Genomic DNA, 16,918 nt, shown 5'->3' with positions numbered 1-16,918 from the left:
ATCGACGACCACCAGCTAGCGGGCACCGACGACCACCAGCTAGCGGCCACCGGGCAAGGCCGTTGGATCACGACCGCCAGACTAGGGTTGCGATTGTAGCCTCTCAGGCTGACTTGACTGCAACAGTCTCATGGAGACTATGCCAGACCCAGAAGTCTCTACGGGATTATCCACTGCCACTGCCACTACGGATCCTTTTCCTTCTCGATATTAATTTAATTTAATTTTAACAATTTTCTCTTTTCTTTCGGAAGTCCGCATAAATAAAAGTCAAGCTTTCCATCGTCACATGTTTGTCCTCGCATACGATACTTTATCCGTTTCCATTCCTTTCTCATCTCTTCCCTTTCCATTGCCTTCCTCTTCAATTCTCTTCCACTTCTCGAAGCTTCAGAATTTGAATCCATGAAATCTTCTCCTTCTCCGGCCGCCGATGCCAACCCCTCCCTTCTGCACGCCCTCCGACGCCCCATATGTTATCTCATCCTCCTCTCCGTCGGCTACACCCTCGGTCTCCTCTCTGCTTCCTTCAACTCTCCTCCCCTGTCGCCGCCGCCGCCGGTTCTGCCCAATTCTACGGTGCCCCCGCCGCCGCACGACCTCCTGCGCTTTCGCACCCGGTGCGCCGATCCCATCCCCCACTCTGAGGTCCTCAAGACGATCCTCGATAAGGTCCACGACGGCAAATCGCCCTTCGACGGCTTCCCGTCGCCGGAGAAGGCGGGGCTGCTGCTCCCCCCGAAGGGCCGCCCCCGCGGCTGGGGCTCCACCCTCCCGGTCTTCCGCGACCTGATGGAGTCAGTCCGCCCCCTCACCGTCATCGAGCTCGGCACTTTCCTCGGCGCCTCGGCGCTCCACATGGCAGCCGTGGCGGCCAATCTCTCCCTCCCCGCCGTTATCCTCTGCATCGACGACTTCCGGGGATGGCCAGGGGCTAGGGCGCGGTTCGCCACCGACCTCCCGCGGCCGCGCCACGGCGACTCGCTGCTGCTGCACCAGTTCATGGCGGGGGTGGTGGCGGCGGGGGCGGAGGGTCGGGTGGTGCCGGTGCCGTTCTCGACTGCGTCGGCGCTGGGGGCGATGTGCGAGTGGGGAGTGTACGGGGACCTGATCGAGGTGGACGCTGGGCACGACTTCCACTCCGCGTGGGCGGACATCAACCGCGCCTGGGCGGTGCTCCGCCCCGGTGGCGTCCTCTTCGGCCACGATTGGCACACGGCCTTCGACGACCGCGGGGTCCGCCGCGCCGTCATGCTCTTCGCCCGCGTTAATGGCGTGCAAGTGCGCGGCCATGGCCAGCACTGGGTGCTCTCGCCCAAACCACACCACTCCTAATTGCAGCAGAGAACATTCCATTAAGACTCAAGAGCGGTGCGGAATGTTCTCTGGTTTTCTTATCCCTCTCTCCGTGAGATACTGTTGTTGTCGGACGAAGCGTCCATGATTACCCTTTCCTCCGGGAAGTATACAGCCGCCCTAAACAGCCGCCAAAAGTAACGATTTCACCTTCAACATTCCATCAAAGCAGGGTAAGAAAGATACCTAAACAGCAATTTTTATTTTCTATATTGGATTATTTTCTGAAATATCTTAATATTTTAAAAAACTAAGTAAATTAAGAGAAAAATTATTTTTTGTTCTAATTAATTTTTTCTTTCGGTTTATTTTTGTCGTTCTCTACTATTTTTTCCCTTCAATGTTAAAAATTCAATCAATTTTATCCGAATTAATGGATGAATCTAAGAATTTCGAATTATTTTAAATCCAAATATATCATAAATTTCTTTAACGTATCCATGTCTTTAAATTTAAAATTGACAGCGAGATAAAAATGAGAAATCTGCAGCGAGATAAAAATGAGAAATCTGCATGAACGGTTCAGTGAAATGCTTTTGTAATTTTACTTCACTTTGTTCACGGCTGATTCAATGTTTAAATTGGAGTTCTACGGACAAAAAAATGATTACGAGTTCAACTCGTGTTAATTCATGATTAAGTGTATAAATTTTCTTGGTTATTTAGATGCTTATTGAAATATCTGAAAAAATGTATATGTTATTACATAAATTAAATGCAAATGCAATATATATTTCGAAATTATCTACCGTACATCGGGATTATGAATAATAAAATAAATTACATTTGCCGCATTAGATTTTAATCATTTATACGGATAAATTTGATTGGAGCTCGATGAATTGATAATGAACATGCTTAAACATGAAATATTGAACTCTATTGCCTCTAACCTATGTTTCTAAGAAACAAGCTTAATTAAAAATGAGGCTAAGTTTGCTATTGACTTATTATCGATTTATATTTTATTTTCCACATCAAAAGGTTTACTTAATTTGGTGTAATTTGTTGTCGAGCTCTAATGTCTCTTTTTTGATTTTCATCTTTGTCGGTAGTTGATGCACAACCAATCGATTAGACACCCGACCAACTTTTTATTTATGCGATCCGATTTCCCAATGGACTTAGAGTTTTGGATTTCTCTATTCCACTAATCGGTTGGATTCCTTTTCAATGGATCGAGAATCTGCCAACCACCAAATGTAAGGTCGAATTTGTTTACATTGAGTTTTACCCAAGCTTCCATGCGTACAAGTCACTCAAAAATCACAGCCCACACTAAAGTTTTATCAATTCATGGTTTTACTTTGTCCGTCGACCATCTTCTGTCAAGTTACTGGATGTCTCTTATGCGCACAAACTATTTGCTTCTCTACCTTTCATCCTTTACCTCTTTAACTATATAGCCTAATTTCATCAATGCCTTGGTCACATTAAGTCATCACTCTAGAGTTATTATAATCATTATCTCAATGCTTATTATGTCAATATTCTTTGTATGTTAATGTTCTTTGGATGTTTCATATCATATTTCATTTGTCTCTACATACCTCCAAGTCATTAGATGTGTTATTTTGGCCGTATTAAATTTAAAGTTGGTTTGGTATGACATATTGGTATTGAAATCTTATATCATATCAAAAAAAATTGATATATCAAATTTCAGTATGCTATAAATTTTATATCGTTTATATTTAAATTCTTATATCGGTGTACTTAATACTAAATCATTAAATTGTATATCAATATTATACTAAAATTTTTAATATAATTCAATATATTTGAGTGATGTATGTAAGATATCATGAAATTTTAGATATTTTTTTTATCCCTAACCAAATCAGTATCCATGTTATCACTCAACTGGGTAAAAACACATTAAATACAATAGCAAGTCTAATTTAATTTTTTTTCTCTTAAATATCAAAATTCAAAGTTTATATGGGATTACATCTATTTCATCAATAACTACTTAGTAACATGTATGCTATGTTTATTTGGAAAAAATGAAAATTAAAATTAAGAAAAAAAAATATAATGAAAAATTTTTGTCGTTTATTTTATTAAAAATTGCAAGAGGGAAGAGAAATATAATTCATCAACGGATGATTTTAGAATCAAAATTAATCATCTCAAAATCGAACCAATAAAAAAAATAACAAATGTATCACTTTTCATTCACAAAATTTAATCATATATAAAAAATTTATATCATATATATTCACCTTCCTCAATTAAGATAAATAAATATATAAAGGAAGAAAACTCTTCCTTTCTATTTTCTTAAGTTTATTTTATTCATTCATCATCCACGTACAGATAAATTTTATTGAGATTATCATTAAATTGAAAAATAGAAAAAATATTTTCCATTTTTTCTTATATTTTCTATCTTTTTCTTCTTTACCATATATGACATTTAAAAACAATTGATGATCTCACTTATCTTCATTGATTATTCTTGGAGGATTAGTCTAGTCCTATAAAAATTTTTTCATCGACCACTAAGATAAATCGGAAAGTGCACTTGACAGTCAACTCAAAAATCCAGTATTCTTTTGGTTACGTTCCTCATTTAAAGAAAAAATTCCTATAAATATATTATAGTTGGGGTTCGACAATAAATATTTAGATGACAATCTAAATATTCTATTGACACCCTGACCTGGAGACCATAAATGACATTTAGAAGTTGCTGTAGGGTGTGAAGTTTTCTAATTGACTTATTTTCAAATTAAAGTTTAAGAACAAGTGGATTCAACAATGAGCCTTGGAGTTTGGTGAAATGATAAATGGTGAGACGAACTCTCTAAATTTGAACGTTACTATATTATATCCGAAAGAGTTTAACTTATTTATGATATTAAATCATCTATTATGGTTCATTTATGCTTCTTGATTTATCTATAGAAAATTTCTATAGGATCGATCAATCTACGCTTTCTGACGGCGAATAGAAAATTTTCGTTCTAGATTATAAAAAAAGACAACAGAAAAAGAAAAAAGAAAAGTGGACTCAACAAATAACGTTAAATTTTTTTCTAATAACCTGTGTAAAATTAAATTGCACTATGGGAATAATAATATTTTGGTAAAATATATTAATTTTAAGAAAATATATAAATATTATGTTCGGTTAAAAAAAAGTTATGAAAACATTTGATAGATTGATGTAAATTATTTTCGTGAGAAGAAGTGGAACGAAAAGCACGATCTCGCGAGCGAGATCATGGGAGTGGTGATCGAGAGCGACCGATGGGAGCTGCATCCCTCCGCCTTCCTCGTCCTCTTCGCATCCTGCTTTGCTTCCATCTTCCTCCTTCCTTACTTCTCCCGGAGCATCTCTGGCAGGGGAGCCGTTGCTTCGTCTCTCTTCGATCTTGGCCATACGGCTCCGTTTCTCCGTTTCCAGAGCGGTTTCCTGATGCTCTACGCTCTGGCTTCAGGTTCTTCCATCCTGTTGTTTTGTTTTCTCCAATTTGATTAGGGCTTTGCTGTATCTTTTCCCCCCTTTTGTTCGTTGTTCTATGGATAGGTAGCTGAAGCTCGGATCTTTATGTAAATCTGTGATCTTGCAGTTATGCAGGGGGTTGAATCCGTATTTGGTGAGAATGATTTTGCAGAGTATGGAAGTAGCCGGGAGCAGATGGCATGGTATTTGGCGATGGGGGCGTTTGCTGCTCTCATTTTTGGTACTTTCTCCGGCATTCTCTTTGACATTTTGTAAGTCCGTCTTTTTTCCCCGCTATCATTCATTATAACTTAATGTTTTCTTTTGTTTGTGGATGATTCTTATGTCTAGAAATCAATTAGTTTTAGTGGTCAGTAAGGTGTAGTGAAAACATGCATCAGATTCCTTTTAGAGGCAGGACTATTGGGGAATTCTTAGATTGATATGGGACTTGCTGTGAATATCTGATACAAATGCAAAAGTCAATGCTTTCATGGTCAAAGAATATCAGATTAAAATTGGTAATATTGTGAAATGTATTACAAAGTTTTTATCCTAGACTTATTAATATATGTTTGATATGACAGCATTGAGACGTTTCCCCTATTATGTAATAGTAGCCCTAAGTGTAAATGTGCTTGTTTAGGAGTTCAACTTTGGATGGTAGTGAAGCAAGTATAGTTTAGGGTTCTTCTTGGTTTGTTATAAACTTCATTAATCACTTGATTCAGTTTTACTACTATGAATTTTTCATTTTGGTTGAAGCAACCAATGATAACATTTAAAAGTTTTGTTTAAAAAATCTGTCCTTTCACTCACTTCCTATTTCACATCAAAAAGAGCCTAGCACTGAGATGTCTTTTTTCTTTAGTTCTATAGTCCATCTGAAATTCTTAGCAAGGCTGTCTAAGTGCTATTCAGCAGCCCCTATGATTATTTTTATGAATGTCAGACAAAAAAATAACAATGAAGGCTGCATGATTATTGTTAAACTTGTTTTTATGATCATGTGCCTTTATGTTGCATCAAAGATATTATGAAGAAGATAGAACACTTGCACTCATTCTTTGTTCTGCTCTTTTGTGACATTTTGGCATTGTTCCAAAAGGATTGATTACCTTCTTGGTGTTAAACTGATTTGGGCAGGGGTGCAAGAAAGGCTTGCTTGCTTTTTTGCTTCCTTCACATTTTTCTGGGAGCCTTGAAGAGTTTGATCAAGCATCCAATTTTTTGGATGTCAAATATATGCTTATCAATTGCTTCTTCTGTATTTTCTTTCTGTTATGAGACATGGATGGTAATAGAACATGAGAAGGTTAGCTTTGCCCCAGCTGTCCTCTGAATGGTTTTTTTTTTCTTTTTCTTAATCAGGAGTACTAAGCTAAAGCTTCTTTCTATTTGTAGCAAGGTCATAAGCAAGATCTTCTGAATGATACATTTTGGTTGATGACCTTTTTTGAGTCTTTTTCTCTAATTGGTAGCCAAGGCCTCTCAAATTTGTTAGTTAAGGGTGTTCATTCAAGATCCTTTAACTCATCTGCTTTGGCTGCCATATTGGCTGTTTTAAGCACTCTGTATTTCAAGAAAGAATGGAGCAAAAGTCATCATGCAACTGTTGTTGGGAGTTATAAAAAGTCATTTTCAGCTCATATTCTTAAAGGTACAGAGCACCAGAACTTAAGAATGTCTTCTACATGTTCTGGTTTGGTCAAAAAATGTCTAACTATCACATACATCATGATTAAAAGAACTAATTAATCTACTTTTTTGTATTAACCCAACATTTGAAGGTTGAAATTTAAAATGAAATTTGATAGTGATCTACCAAGCGAAAAGTTCTTAACAAATTGTACTATGGACGTTTCAAATATAAAACAAATATTATCTAATTCATTGAAGATTGTGTTGCAATTACAAAAATTTGTAAACAAACAATGATACTGGAAGCTTGTTTGTGCTGATACTAGTTTAGACATTGATAATGAACATTAAGATACTACAAAAGCACCTTTTGCACATGGATTTTGTGCTCAAGAAAATTCTGCTAAAAAATTGTGCTTCAAATTGCATCTTACTGCTTGTTACCCAATGAGTTGTTTCTTAAGCTCAAACTTCATATACATTACTTGTATGATAGTTCATCATAAAATAATCATTCACTGATTTTTTTTTCTTTCCAAAACCTAAACAATTTCATAGGCCAAAGGGACTTCAGGTTATTGTTATATTCGTGCTGATCATTATGCATTTCATGTGGTGCACTATCCTAATTTTCATATTGTTCTGATATAAATACGGATCATGAAAGTAATGATCTGCACCAATCTTGTTTGTCATTCTGACAACGATATACTGTTTGTAAGATATTGCACAATGTATATGCATGAGTATATCCTGATAGTTTTTGGTTCTTGCTATACATACTTTTCATGAAGTCCATGTTAATCTCCTTTAGACAAAACTATGCACTTGTCATAGTTTGTGGAGCATAAGGTAGCCATAGAAAGATTGCTGTTTTTCTTGTTATATCACCTAGAGAACAAATTGCATTGGTTCTAGTCCATATTCATTACTTGTATTATGCCATTTATTAATCATATTCTTGAAACCAATTCTATAACATCGTAAACTTTCTTATAGTGTGTTTTTCCCTTGCTAGCCAGACAAAAATATTCTGGTTCTCATGTGGGCTCAGGCAAGCATCCATTTTTCCATGTCAGTGTTCTGGATACTCTGGGCACCAACTATAGTGGTAGGCAAGCGACCTGGAATTTTCATATCTTTTGCAGTTAGAAGTTTTGAAAGTTATCAATCAATTGAGGATATAATCGTGTCACAATGTTTGTCAATATATGATTACTTATGACTAGCTAATTGTTTGACAGTCTAATTTTTCTGCATGTGAGTCTGATATTTGAATATAGATTTCATTTGATTAATTCACGATCATGTTGCTTAATTAATGATTGATTATAAAATGATCATCTAAATAATGTACGAATAGAGAGAAGGTATTCCCTCTCTAGAAAACCCTTGCAAATATCCTTATTAGCTCAGAATCCTTAGTTGCTTTGACAATTTAGAAACAATTTGTTTCCTCTTATATTATTGGAGGACAATACCATGCTGCCATCAGATTTAGCATGTAGAAGAACAAGAAAATCCATTTAACATGACTATAAGTTATTTATAAATTCTGAATATTAGTAATGGTGTAGCTTTACATGGATTCAATGGTGAATAGGATTTATATAGCCAACCCCACTCATTAGAACTTATGCCTTGTAGTTAAGAGCATGAAAGTTTCTCAAACGTCATCTAGTTTTTCTTTCTTTGTTCTATAATGAAAGACAATCTGCCTTTTTTTGTTAATTAACTCTGGACTCTAATTTTAATATTCAGAAAGATGCATCTGGGTTAGAAAATAATGAAATGACAAATTCTAATTTTTTAACAAAAGATTTGAGTCATCAAGATCCAGTTATTTGCCCCCTTGCACTCCCTTTTGACTTTCTTTTTGTGGCTTTATTTTGCATATCAAACGAGGAAGAGGAAGATCAAAAAAGACTTGGTTAGCAACAATAAAACAAGATAAAATTTATTTAAATATAGATGATGATATGATAGGAGATAGAGCTCAATGGCGTAAAAGGATTCATACAGCCGACCCCACCTAGTGGGAAAAGGCTTGGTTGTTGTTGTTGTTGTTGTGTATTTTGGAATATGCTAACATAATAAAAATATTTCTTGATCTACTTCCATAAGTAGTTAGACTCCCAAATCTGAATCTGCAAAACACCTTGGACAATAGTAACATATCTGAGTTGGATCTTTCTGCAATGTATATGTTTTGTGAATTTCTAATATCGAGCTTGAACAAAATATGCATGATTAAGGATTTGTTACATCTTAAGGTGAATGAATAAAGATGATAATCATGAACAAGATTATCCACAAAAGATAAATAATTCCATAATGCCTATCATCATTTCCAAAAGTAAAACTGTTGTTTATGAAATCCTCTAGTTCTAAGACTCAGATGGTATATCATTCCTATTCTTTAGATAAAAAATCTTTTACCATCTGCTTGATCTCAAGATTATTTGTTGATTATCTAAATTGTGTGTGATTTCAGGCAGACGGAAGGGAGGTAAATCTATCTTTAATATATCCAGTCTTGATTGGCTCAAGAATGCTCGGCAGCACTGCTTTCCCATGGCTTTTCAGTGAGGCAAAATTGCTAGGCAATGAGGATTGCCTAATGACAGCTATGGGAGTCGCTAGTATAGCTTTGTTCATCGTCGCTTATGATTACCAGGTAAACTACTCCAATATTTATTGTTGTTCTGGACCATCAATTCTGCTCTGTTGTGTGAACTAATTTGCTACTCTCCTATAATAACAGGAGATTGGAGTTCTAGTTCTTCTATTTTGCATCTTTCATGCATGTGTTGGTTTTAGTTTACCTTCACTCGCAAGATTGAGAACAATGTGGGTCACTCAATTTCCTTTCCCTCAATCCTTGATATATGTTGTTTTCAATGTAAATCCTTATTATGTCTTTGCAGGTACCTACCAAATGAGCTTCGTGGTGGAATGATAACATTCTCCTTAGCACCAGCTAATGCAGCACTCCTATTTGTTCTTCTTCAGGTATTGATCTGTACATGCATCCTCCAAAGAAGCTTGTGTTTATAGTAAATATGTGGATTATACTGAACCGGAATATTTGTTTCATTGTTGGTAGGGCGGTTATCATCGGAATCTTGAGAATTCCACAATCATGGCTCTTGCGGCATTTGGCTTGTTGATTGCTTCTGGTTGCATATATAAATTGCGATCATGGAGAAAGATGTCTCGTCAAAACTGGCATAATATATAGCTCGTGTTTGATTAATCCAATAACCTTTCAAGCAGATTCAGGTAGTTTATAGTTCTGTGCTTGTAACTACCGGAATTGTATAGAATTACAGTCCAGATATGGCTATTCTTAAGTAGATCTATATTCCTTCAGTGTGCATTTTCAGGTTTTTTCTAATCTGCTATATTTGAAGAGCCCAGAAGTAAACATTCAAGTTTTTGCACATCAGACAACATTTTACTACATGATCCACATGCCAAGTAGATTCAGGCGACACGAAGAAGAGTTATTTCCTATTCCTCAAAGAGTCAACACTCAAATATTTCCTGGTTCTTGATTTTTTGGCACACTACTTTGCCATATTCTTTTAATTTAGACCTTGATTAATTGAAAATTTGAAATGTTTCCATGTTGATCAATTCTTGAAAAATCACTGGAAAGCTTGGGGGCTATTGATAATGAAAAGTGTAAGAATTATGACTTCCATCATTGAGAAAATTGGGTTTTTACTGAATTGTAGGAAAATTTTTCTTTTGCTTAGTCTTGAACTTTAAAAATTTATGTCCTATTTATTCAAAATGATATTTTTTTTAAAAAAAAGGTTGATTTGTTACCTTAACGCCCTTCTAGTGCCGGCTCCGCATATATAGAGAGGGAGGTAAATATAGATATATAGTCATATGATATGGTAAATTTTAGGCCATTAATTCATGAGAATATAATAAGCTACTTTTAAAAGGGAGCAGTTGTGGATTGTAGCTGAATATAATTAGTAGAAAAATAAATGCATTATACTGATTGCAGTTGTGGTAAACCTTGCACACCGTTAAGCTTTGGTTCATCCATGGTGCAACGCTGTTGCTTGTGCTATGAGCTCGGCTAAACCCTGGATTTCCACCATTCCAAGTAGCATGCACGCATTCATCGACGTATACTATAGACGGCCCAGCACAAGCGTGCCGATCAGGCACATGAACACCATTTAGAAATTATCATCGCAAGATTGAGATCGTGCACTAAACAAAGGGAAACAATAGTTCTAATTAACCTTCCTGCTGTAGGTTGCCAAAGCTGGACGAGAGCTTCATCTTCAAGTACTGCACGCACCAAAGCTTAAAGAGATGGCCGATTTGTATTTTAGCATCCAGCAGATCAAACAATTAAAAATTTTAAACAATCAAATAAATTTGAATTGAGAGATTGATAACATCTAAGCGAACCAAGCTTAAACTAAGTTTAAACCAATCAGATGTGTCAACAATCTGCTAAACAATATGAATTAATTTTTGTGCAGGATCACTAATTTTGTATTATTTTTTTTTTAAACAAACGGAAATAATTACTGTCAACAATAGTCTAGTAGTAAGCGTTGACGTGTTGTGCAGGCCTGATTTACATAGTGAGACCTTAATTTTGCATGCTGCCCCTTAGGCCTGCGAGATGATGGAAGCTGCCTTGTCATTTACATTTCACATATTAAATTAACGAGAGGCCAAATAACACTATCAATTATATAGAAAAAAAATCCTACTTAAATAGAGTTTTCAAGGTTAAATTGATTACCGTATTAAATTCTATTCTTTTTTAAATATATTAAAGCAAGCGGTTTAAGAAATATATATATGTTTTTTTTTTGGATAAATTTTGATATAGATTAATTTTTAAAAATTTAAAAATAGATCTTCTAGAATAATAGATTTAAGTTATATTTATAAAATATATATATATAGTATTCAAATCACAACCTAATTCGCTTTTTCAAAAGTCAAATGTGTGGACAAGTGGGCCCACTAGTTTTTTAATTTTTTTCCTTTGCCGCTAAGTGGAATCGGCATTGTTGTGGGTCCTATCTACATTTCCCAACCAAAAGAGAGGTAAGAAAGTGGGTGAATTATAAAATGTAGGCGAGGTTTAAAAAAAGCGACCGAACCGTCGAACGGAGGAGTGGCAACTGGCAACAAGAAAACCGTGAAACGCTTCTTCTTGAACCCACGCATCGAATTCAACGGCGCGATTTGTTTTTGGCGAGCCACTGCTTTCTCCGCCCTTTAAAATGAATCTCACCCAATGTGCTTCCAGATATTTGTGGTCGCTCCAACAATTGCAGGAATCCTGTGAGAGAAAGTGAGATTGGCGAAAGAGATGGTGAAGATCGCAAGCGTCAAGGCTCGTCAGATCTTCGACAGCCGAGGCAATCCCACAGTTGAGGTGATCCTTGCACAAGAACTTGTATCATGTTTTGTTGATCTGCCAATATCACTTTAGGTCGCCCTAGATTCTCCGATCGTTTTGTTTTGCTTCGTTTTGGATATTTTGGTGTTCTTGGGGATTTATTGAGTGCCTTGGTGCTTTTTTGTTTGCATCAGGCGGATGTTTGCCTGTCAGATGGAACTTTCGCTAGAGCTGCCGTCCCTAGCGGTGCCTCAACAGGTACGGTGTATCACATCTCATTCTCGATCTTTCAAAATTTGACCGTGAGTTGCTTACCCTGTGTACGATCGATGCTATGTTGTAAAGTTTCAATTGCTTCGAGGCAAGGTGTTTACTGATTTTCGTATATTATTGTAACAAGCGCTATCTTTGATCCGAGATCTAAGGAAGCTACTGTTTATTGCTGTCATTACACTGATTTAGTTTCCTATTTTTAGCAGCGTTAGACATCAGCGATCTGACATAGTTGCTAGTTCTCCCGTTGAAACGAACTGCCCTAAAGTTAGTTTTTATTTTAATAAAAGAAATGGATTTCCATCATAAAATAGTTAGGAAAGGAATGTTGACTTGAAATTGAGGACTTCAAAACGTGGAAGAATTAAGTACTTCTACCATTAAAGTAAGTGACCTGCTGTATTGAATTGTCTTGGTGGGCGTTCAGTTAGAAATTCAGCTTATGCTTCGAAATTTAGCCTAGTCATTCTACATTGCTTGCTTGAACCAGGCTATTCAGGATGTTTTGGGGAAAACTAAAAATTCTGTAACATACTTTGTAATCGTCAGCACTCATTGATTTATCCGTTGGTGCAAATTCCTTCTCCACAGTTATAAGTGGAATAAAGGCAGTGTGAATAAGTTACGAGGATCAGAGTCAGAATTGACTTGGTTGTAAATTTTTTTGTGCAAGTGCAGACAATTTCTTTAGATTTTCCATACCCATAAATAAGTTAAATGATCCAGCAATTGTTTTGATGTCTCATGGGAAGAAACACGTGACCAAAACCTTGTGTAGATCCCTTGTTTGTAAAATAGACTTTGTCATACGAGAGTACAATTTATGAGAAAATGGCTGTAAAAGCTCACCTTAGATAAAGCTAGATGCAAGGATGTCCAACCATAGATTGATTGTAATTGATAGCATCCTTTTTTGGTATTCCAGTTTGGATTATGTCTGCTTACATGCAATTCAAAATGCAACTCATTTATTTTTTAAATGTGTGATCAGAGTTCATTGCTTTATTGTTTACTAAGTCGTATATCCTTTACTGGTGGTTTAGGTGTATATGAAGCTCTAGAGCTAAGAGATGGAGGATCAGATTATCTTGGCAAGGGTGTTCTCAAGGTCGAGTACCTTTCTTTTCAATTATAGAGTTAGAACATTGTCCAGATATGCTTTTCTCATATTGTATATATGTAGACTAGATATATGTAATCAATAGAACAAGAATCCGCTTGACATTTTGGTTGTTTATATATTTTGATGAAAATGAACTGATTGTATATTTTGGCTGTTCTGCTCTAGGCTGTTGCAAATGTAAATGCTATCATTGGACCTGCTCTGATCGGGAAGGTGAGTGCTAAACAATGTTATTTTTCTTGTCATGAAGCATAACTAAAGTTATCTTGAGATGAGTAGTGAATGAGATGCTTCTGGGACCAACAGTTGAGAAAACATACAACTGCTATTTCTTTTCCAGGATCCAACTGAGCAGGTTGAAATTGATAACTTTATGGTCCAAAAGCTTGATGGAACCTCCAATGAGTGGGGCTGGTGCAAGCAGAAGGTATAATTTATTATTAATTTCCATATTACTGCAGATTTAACTATGGCATATCAAACAATGGTAGTAGGCTTCAAATCATCACTGATCATACTCTATACTCTCATACCTACAGCTGGGAGCAAATGCTATACTGGCTGTTTCTCTTGCTGTGTGCAAAGCAGGAGCTAGTGTGAAGAAGATACCTCTTTATCAGGTTTATGATTTTCCATTGTTTTTTTTCCTTCATAGCAAACTGATCCATGTTTCTGAAGGTTTGCTATTCCAATCTTTTATTCAGCACATTGCTAATCTTGCTGGAAATAAAACTTTGGTCTTGCCTGTACCTGCATTTAATGTTATCAATGGTGGATCACATGCTGGAAACAAGCTTGCTATGCAGGTAAGGCTTCATTTGAATCTTTATTTGAATAGATAACAATCCACTTCTTACATTGCCCATTTTGACTTTTAATCAGGAATTTATGATTCTTCCTGTGGGAGCATCCTCATTTAAAGATGCCATGAAAATGGGTGTGGAAGTTTATCACAATTTGAAGGTATATATTTTTGAGTTTTCTATTTTTAATATTCCTTTCTTGCACAATGTACCTATTGTGTGTTACTATACTGCAGGCTGTAATCAAGAAGAAGTATGGGCAGGATGCTACTAATGTTGGTGATGAAGGTGGTTTTGCTCCCAACATTCAGGTGGTTTAGTTTTTATGTGGAGACTGAAAATTTACTTGCAGGATTTTATAAAAACTTACTACCAAAAGATTCATGGATCTTTAGTGATCTAAATTCTGTAGAAGGTCCCTCCATGGAGCCCTCTTGAAGGGTGTCCATCTATGACCCTTCATTCCTCTCATCCATACACATGTAGTACTACTTTTATTGGCAAATCATATTATTTCTTATATGCAGGATGAGATCCACAATGAGAAATCAATGGTCATAGATGAACCCTTCATAGAGGGATTTGTAGAGGCCATGCATAGATATTTTGTTTGTTAATAAGGCCCTGTTATCTATAGATTATTGTCTTATAGAATTGTTGTAATTCTTGCATTTGGTAGGAAAATTCCCTACAACTATGCATTGGCTTTGTAGGTGCTATCCATAGACATTTGTTTTGTCAATAAGGCATTGTCTTTATGCCATTGTTGCTCTTCTTGCTTTTGGTAGGAATATTTCCAACCACTATGCATTTCCATTTAGTTGCTTACATGAACTATCATTAGGCCTGAACTGGACAGTATATTTAGTTGGTATTGAAAATCTGTAGATTCTATAACACCACCAACAACAAGCAATGGATCCTGATGTTGTGTCAATATATCTGAGAAAAAGGCCTACATCACGTGCTTCTTTGCTGAAAGTATGATAAAGTGACCTGCTTCCCATATTTTTCCCTACAAGTAATAATACTGCTTTCTTTTGAATTTTATAGGAAAACAAAGAGGGACTTGAACTTTTGAAGACAGCTATAGAGAAAGCTGGATACACTGGAAAGGTAACCTAAATTTCTTTATTTCCATGTTGCTTGAATCTTGGCCAAAATAGCACAGAGTTTAAGGGTCTAAAAGTTTTCTTTTCTGGGGCCTGTTAGGTTGTTATTGGGATGGATGTTGCAGCTTCCGAGTTTTATAATGACAAAGATAAGACTTACGATCTTAACTTCAAAGTGGAGGTAAATTCTAGTTTTTGTTCTGAGATATCTAATAGTTGGGAATTGATATAAATGCGGATAACTCTATTACTATCTTGTTTTGTTTCAGTTCTTTATTGTTAATCTTTTCCACACAAAAGTAACTTCATAAAGCTCGTTTTCTTCTCTATAGAACAATGATGGCTCCCAAAAAATCTCAGGTGACAGTTTGAAAGATGTCTACAAGTCTTTTGCATCTGAGTATCCCATTGTGTCTATAGAAGATCCATTTGATCAGGATGATTGGACCCATTATAGCAAGATGACTGAAGAGATTGGACAGCAGGTCCAGATTGTTGGGGATGATCTTCTTGTCACCAACCCCACGGTAACTGTCTGTTGGTTAATCTCGCAAATTGGAGTTCTACCACGAAGAGTAAAATCCTTACCATTTTATTAACTGTTTCAGAGGGTTGCGAAGGCCATAAGTGAGAAGGCGTGCAATGCCCTTCTGTTGAAGGTAACATAAGTTTATCCTGTATTTGTTAACACTGTGATTTATTAATCTTGACTTTATTTACTAGTCCAGTCTTTGATATTCCACAGGTTAATCAAATTGGATCAGTCACAGAGAGTATCGAAGCTGTTAAAATGTCTAAGCGTGCTGGATGGGGTGTAATGGCAAGCCATCGAAGGTATGTCTTGTAACTCCCACTATTGCATTTCCTCTCTTCTTGATCAAACCTTTTTTTTAAATAAAAAATTCTTTTCTTCTGATTTTAGTGGTGAAACTGAGGACACCTTCATAGCTGATCTCTCTGTGGGTTTAGCAACTGTAAGTCCTTTTTTTTTATTGTAACACAAACCATGCTTACAGTTGCTTCTTTTCTTTAATTTGTTTCCCTGTATAAATGCTTCCATACGAAGTTTAAGTTATGCCGACCCCACCTAGTGAGAAAAAGCTTAATTGTTGTTGTATGAAGTTTAAGTTATATCTGTTACTCTCCAGGGTCAAATCAAAACAGGAGCTCCATGCCGATCAGAACGCCTTGCCAAGTACAACCAGGCAAGTGATTTTTGATATCCCATCTAATTTCGGTTATCTTTCTTCCTGTCCTCGTTAATCCAGTGTCAGTTTACACATTCAACACAAGGCATCCAGCATGTCAATTGTTAGTATACTTCTGAAATGTTAAACCAGATCTTCTAACTGCGAATAGTATTTACTCATATGATATATAGCACCTGACATGAAATAATTTGACGCGTTCCTGATCTTGCTGCCCGCAGCTTCTTAGGATCGAAGAGGAGCTTGGCGATGCAGCAATTTACGCCGGTTTAAAGTTTAGGGCACCGGTGGAGCCTTACTAGGTGATGCTAGATCACCCTCGCTTGTCTCTTCAACCGTATGAGTTTCTGGTTTCTCCAAGTTTTGTGATGCCCGTGTTGTAACATACTGTTTCATGCAGTGGGCAGAATAAGTGGCAATTTTCCTAATTGAACCTGGAATATGTTCAATGATGGCGTTGTCTTGTTGTGTTCATTTTGCTTGCTTTGAGGATTTTAGGAATCACTTCTATTGAGATTATGATTTTGTGCCTTGATTGGTTTGCCATACATGATAAAAC

General features: G+C 36.5%; 3 protein-coding genes across 5 annotated transcripts; all 3 read left to right on the top strand.

The window, feature by feature from the left end:
* The first annotated feature begins 282 nt into the window (after positions 1–282).
* On the top strand, positions 283–1,643 carry LOC122042628. The gene has a single exon (XM_042602830.1). It carries the CDS (start codon positions 406–408, stop codon positions 1,333–1,335), a length of 930 nt encoding a protein of 309 aa, XP_042458764.1. The 5' UTR covers positions 283–405; the 3' UTR covers positions 1,336–1,643.
* Positions 1,644–4,511: 2,868 nt separating this feature from the next.
* LOC122042626 (molybdate-anion transporter-like) lies at positions 4,512–10,152 on the top strand. Of its 3 annotated transcripts, none has more exons than XM_042602828.1 (10): positions 4,512–4,802; positions 4,935–5,079; positions 5,954–6,122; positions 6,212–6,467; positions 7,471–7,559; positions 8,943–9,125; positions 9,213–9,298; positions 9,376–9,460; positions 9,555–9,730; positions 9,835–10,152. In XM_042602828.1, exons 1-9 carry the CDS (start codon positions 4,586–4,588, stop codon positions 9,687–9,689), a joined length of 1,365 nt encoding a protein of 454 aa, XP_042458762.1. In that variant the 5' UTR covers positions 4,512–4,585; the 3' UTR covers positions 9,690–9,730; positions 9,835–10,152. The 3 variants fall into 3 exon arrangements, with proteins under 3 accessions (XP_042458762.1, XP_042458761.1, XP_042458763.1); XM_042602827.1 differs by having other exon boundaries at positions 9,822–10,152; XM_042602829.1 differs by having other exon boundaries at positions 9,806–10,152.
* Positions 10,153–11,714: 1,562 nt separating this feature from the next.
* Positions 11,715–16,878, top strand: LOC122042625 (enolase-like). The gene is made up of 17 exons (XM_042602826.1): positions 11,715–11,876; positions 12,035–12,098; positions 13,157–13,221; positions 13,402–13,449; positions 13,577–13,663; positions 13,776–13,856; positions 13,941–14,042; positions 14,119–14,199; positions 14,276–14,350; positions 15,093–15,155; positions 15,252–15,332; positions 15,484–15,678; positions 15,760–15,810; positions 15,897–15,985; positions 16,074–16,125; positions 16,300–16,356; positions 16,581–16,878. Exons 1-17 carry the CDS (start codon positions 11,811–11,813, stop codon positions 16,659–16,661), a joined length of 1,338 nt encoding a protein of 445 aa, XP_042458760.1. The 5' UTR covers positions 11,715–11,810; the 3' UTR covers positions 16,662–16,878.
* Positions 16,879–16,918: the final 40 nt, after the last annotated feature.

The sequence above is a fragment of the Zingiber officinale genome, chromosome 2A, assembly GCF_018446385.1.
Source record: "Zingiber officinale cultivar Zhangliang chromosome 2A, Zo_v1.1, whole genome shotgun sequence".
NCBI classification, from domain to species: Eukaryota; Viridiplantae; Streptophyta; class Magnoliopsida; order Zingiberales; family Zingiberaceae; genus Zingiber; species Zingiber officinale.
Note: the sequence above shows the minus strand (reverse complement) of the source record. Positions and strands in the feature narration are given on the sequence as shown.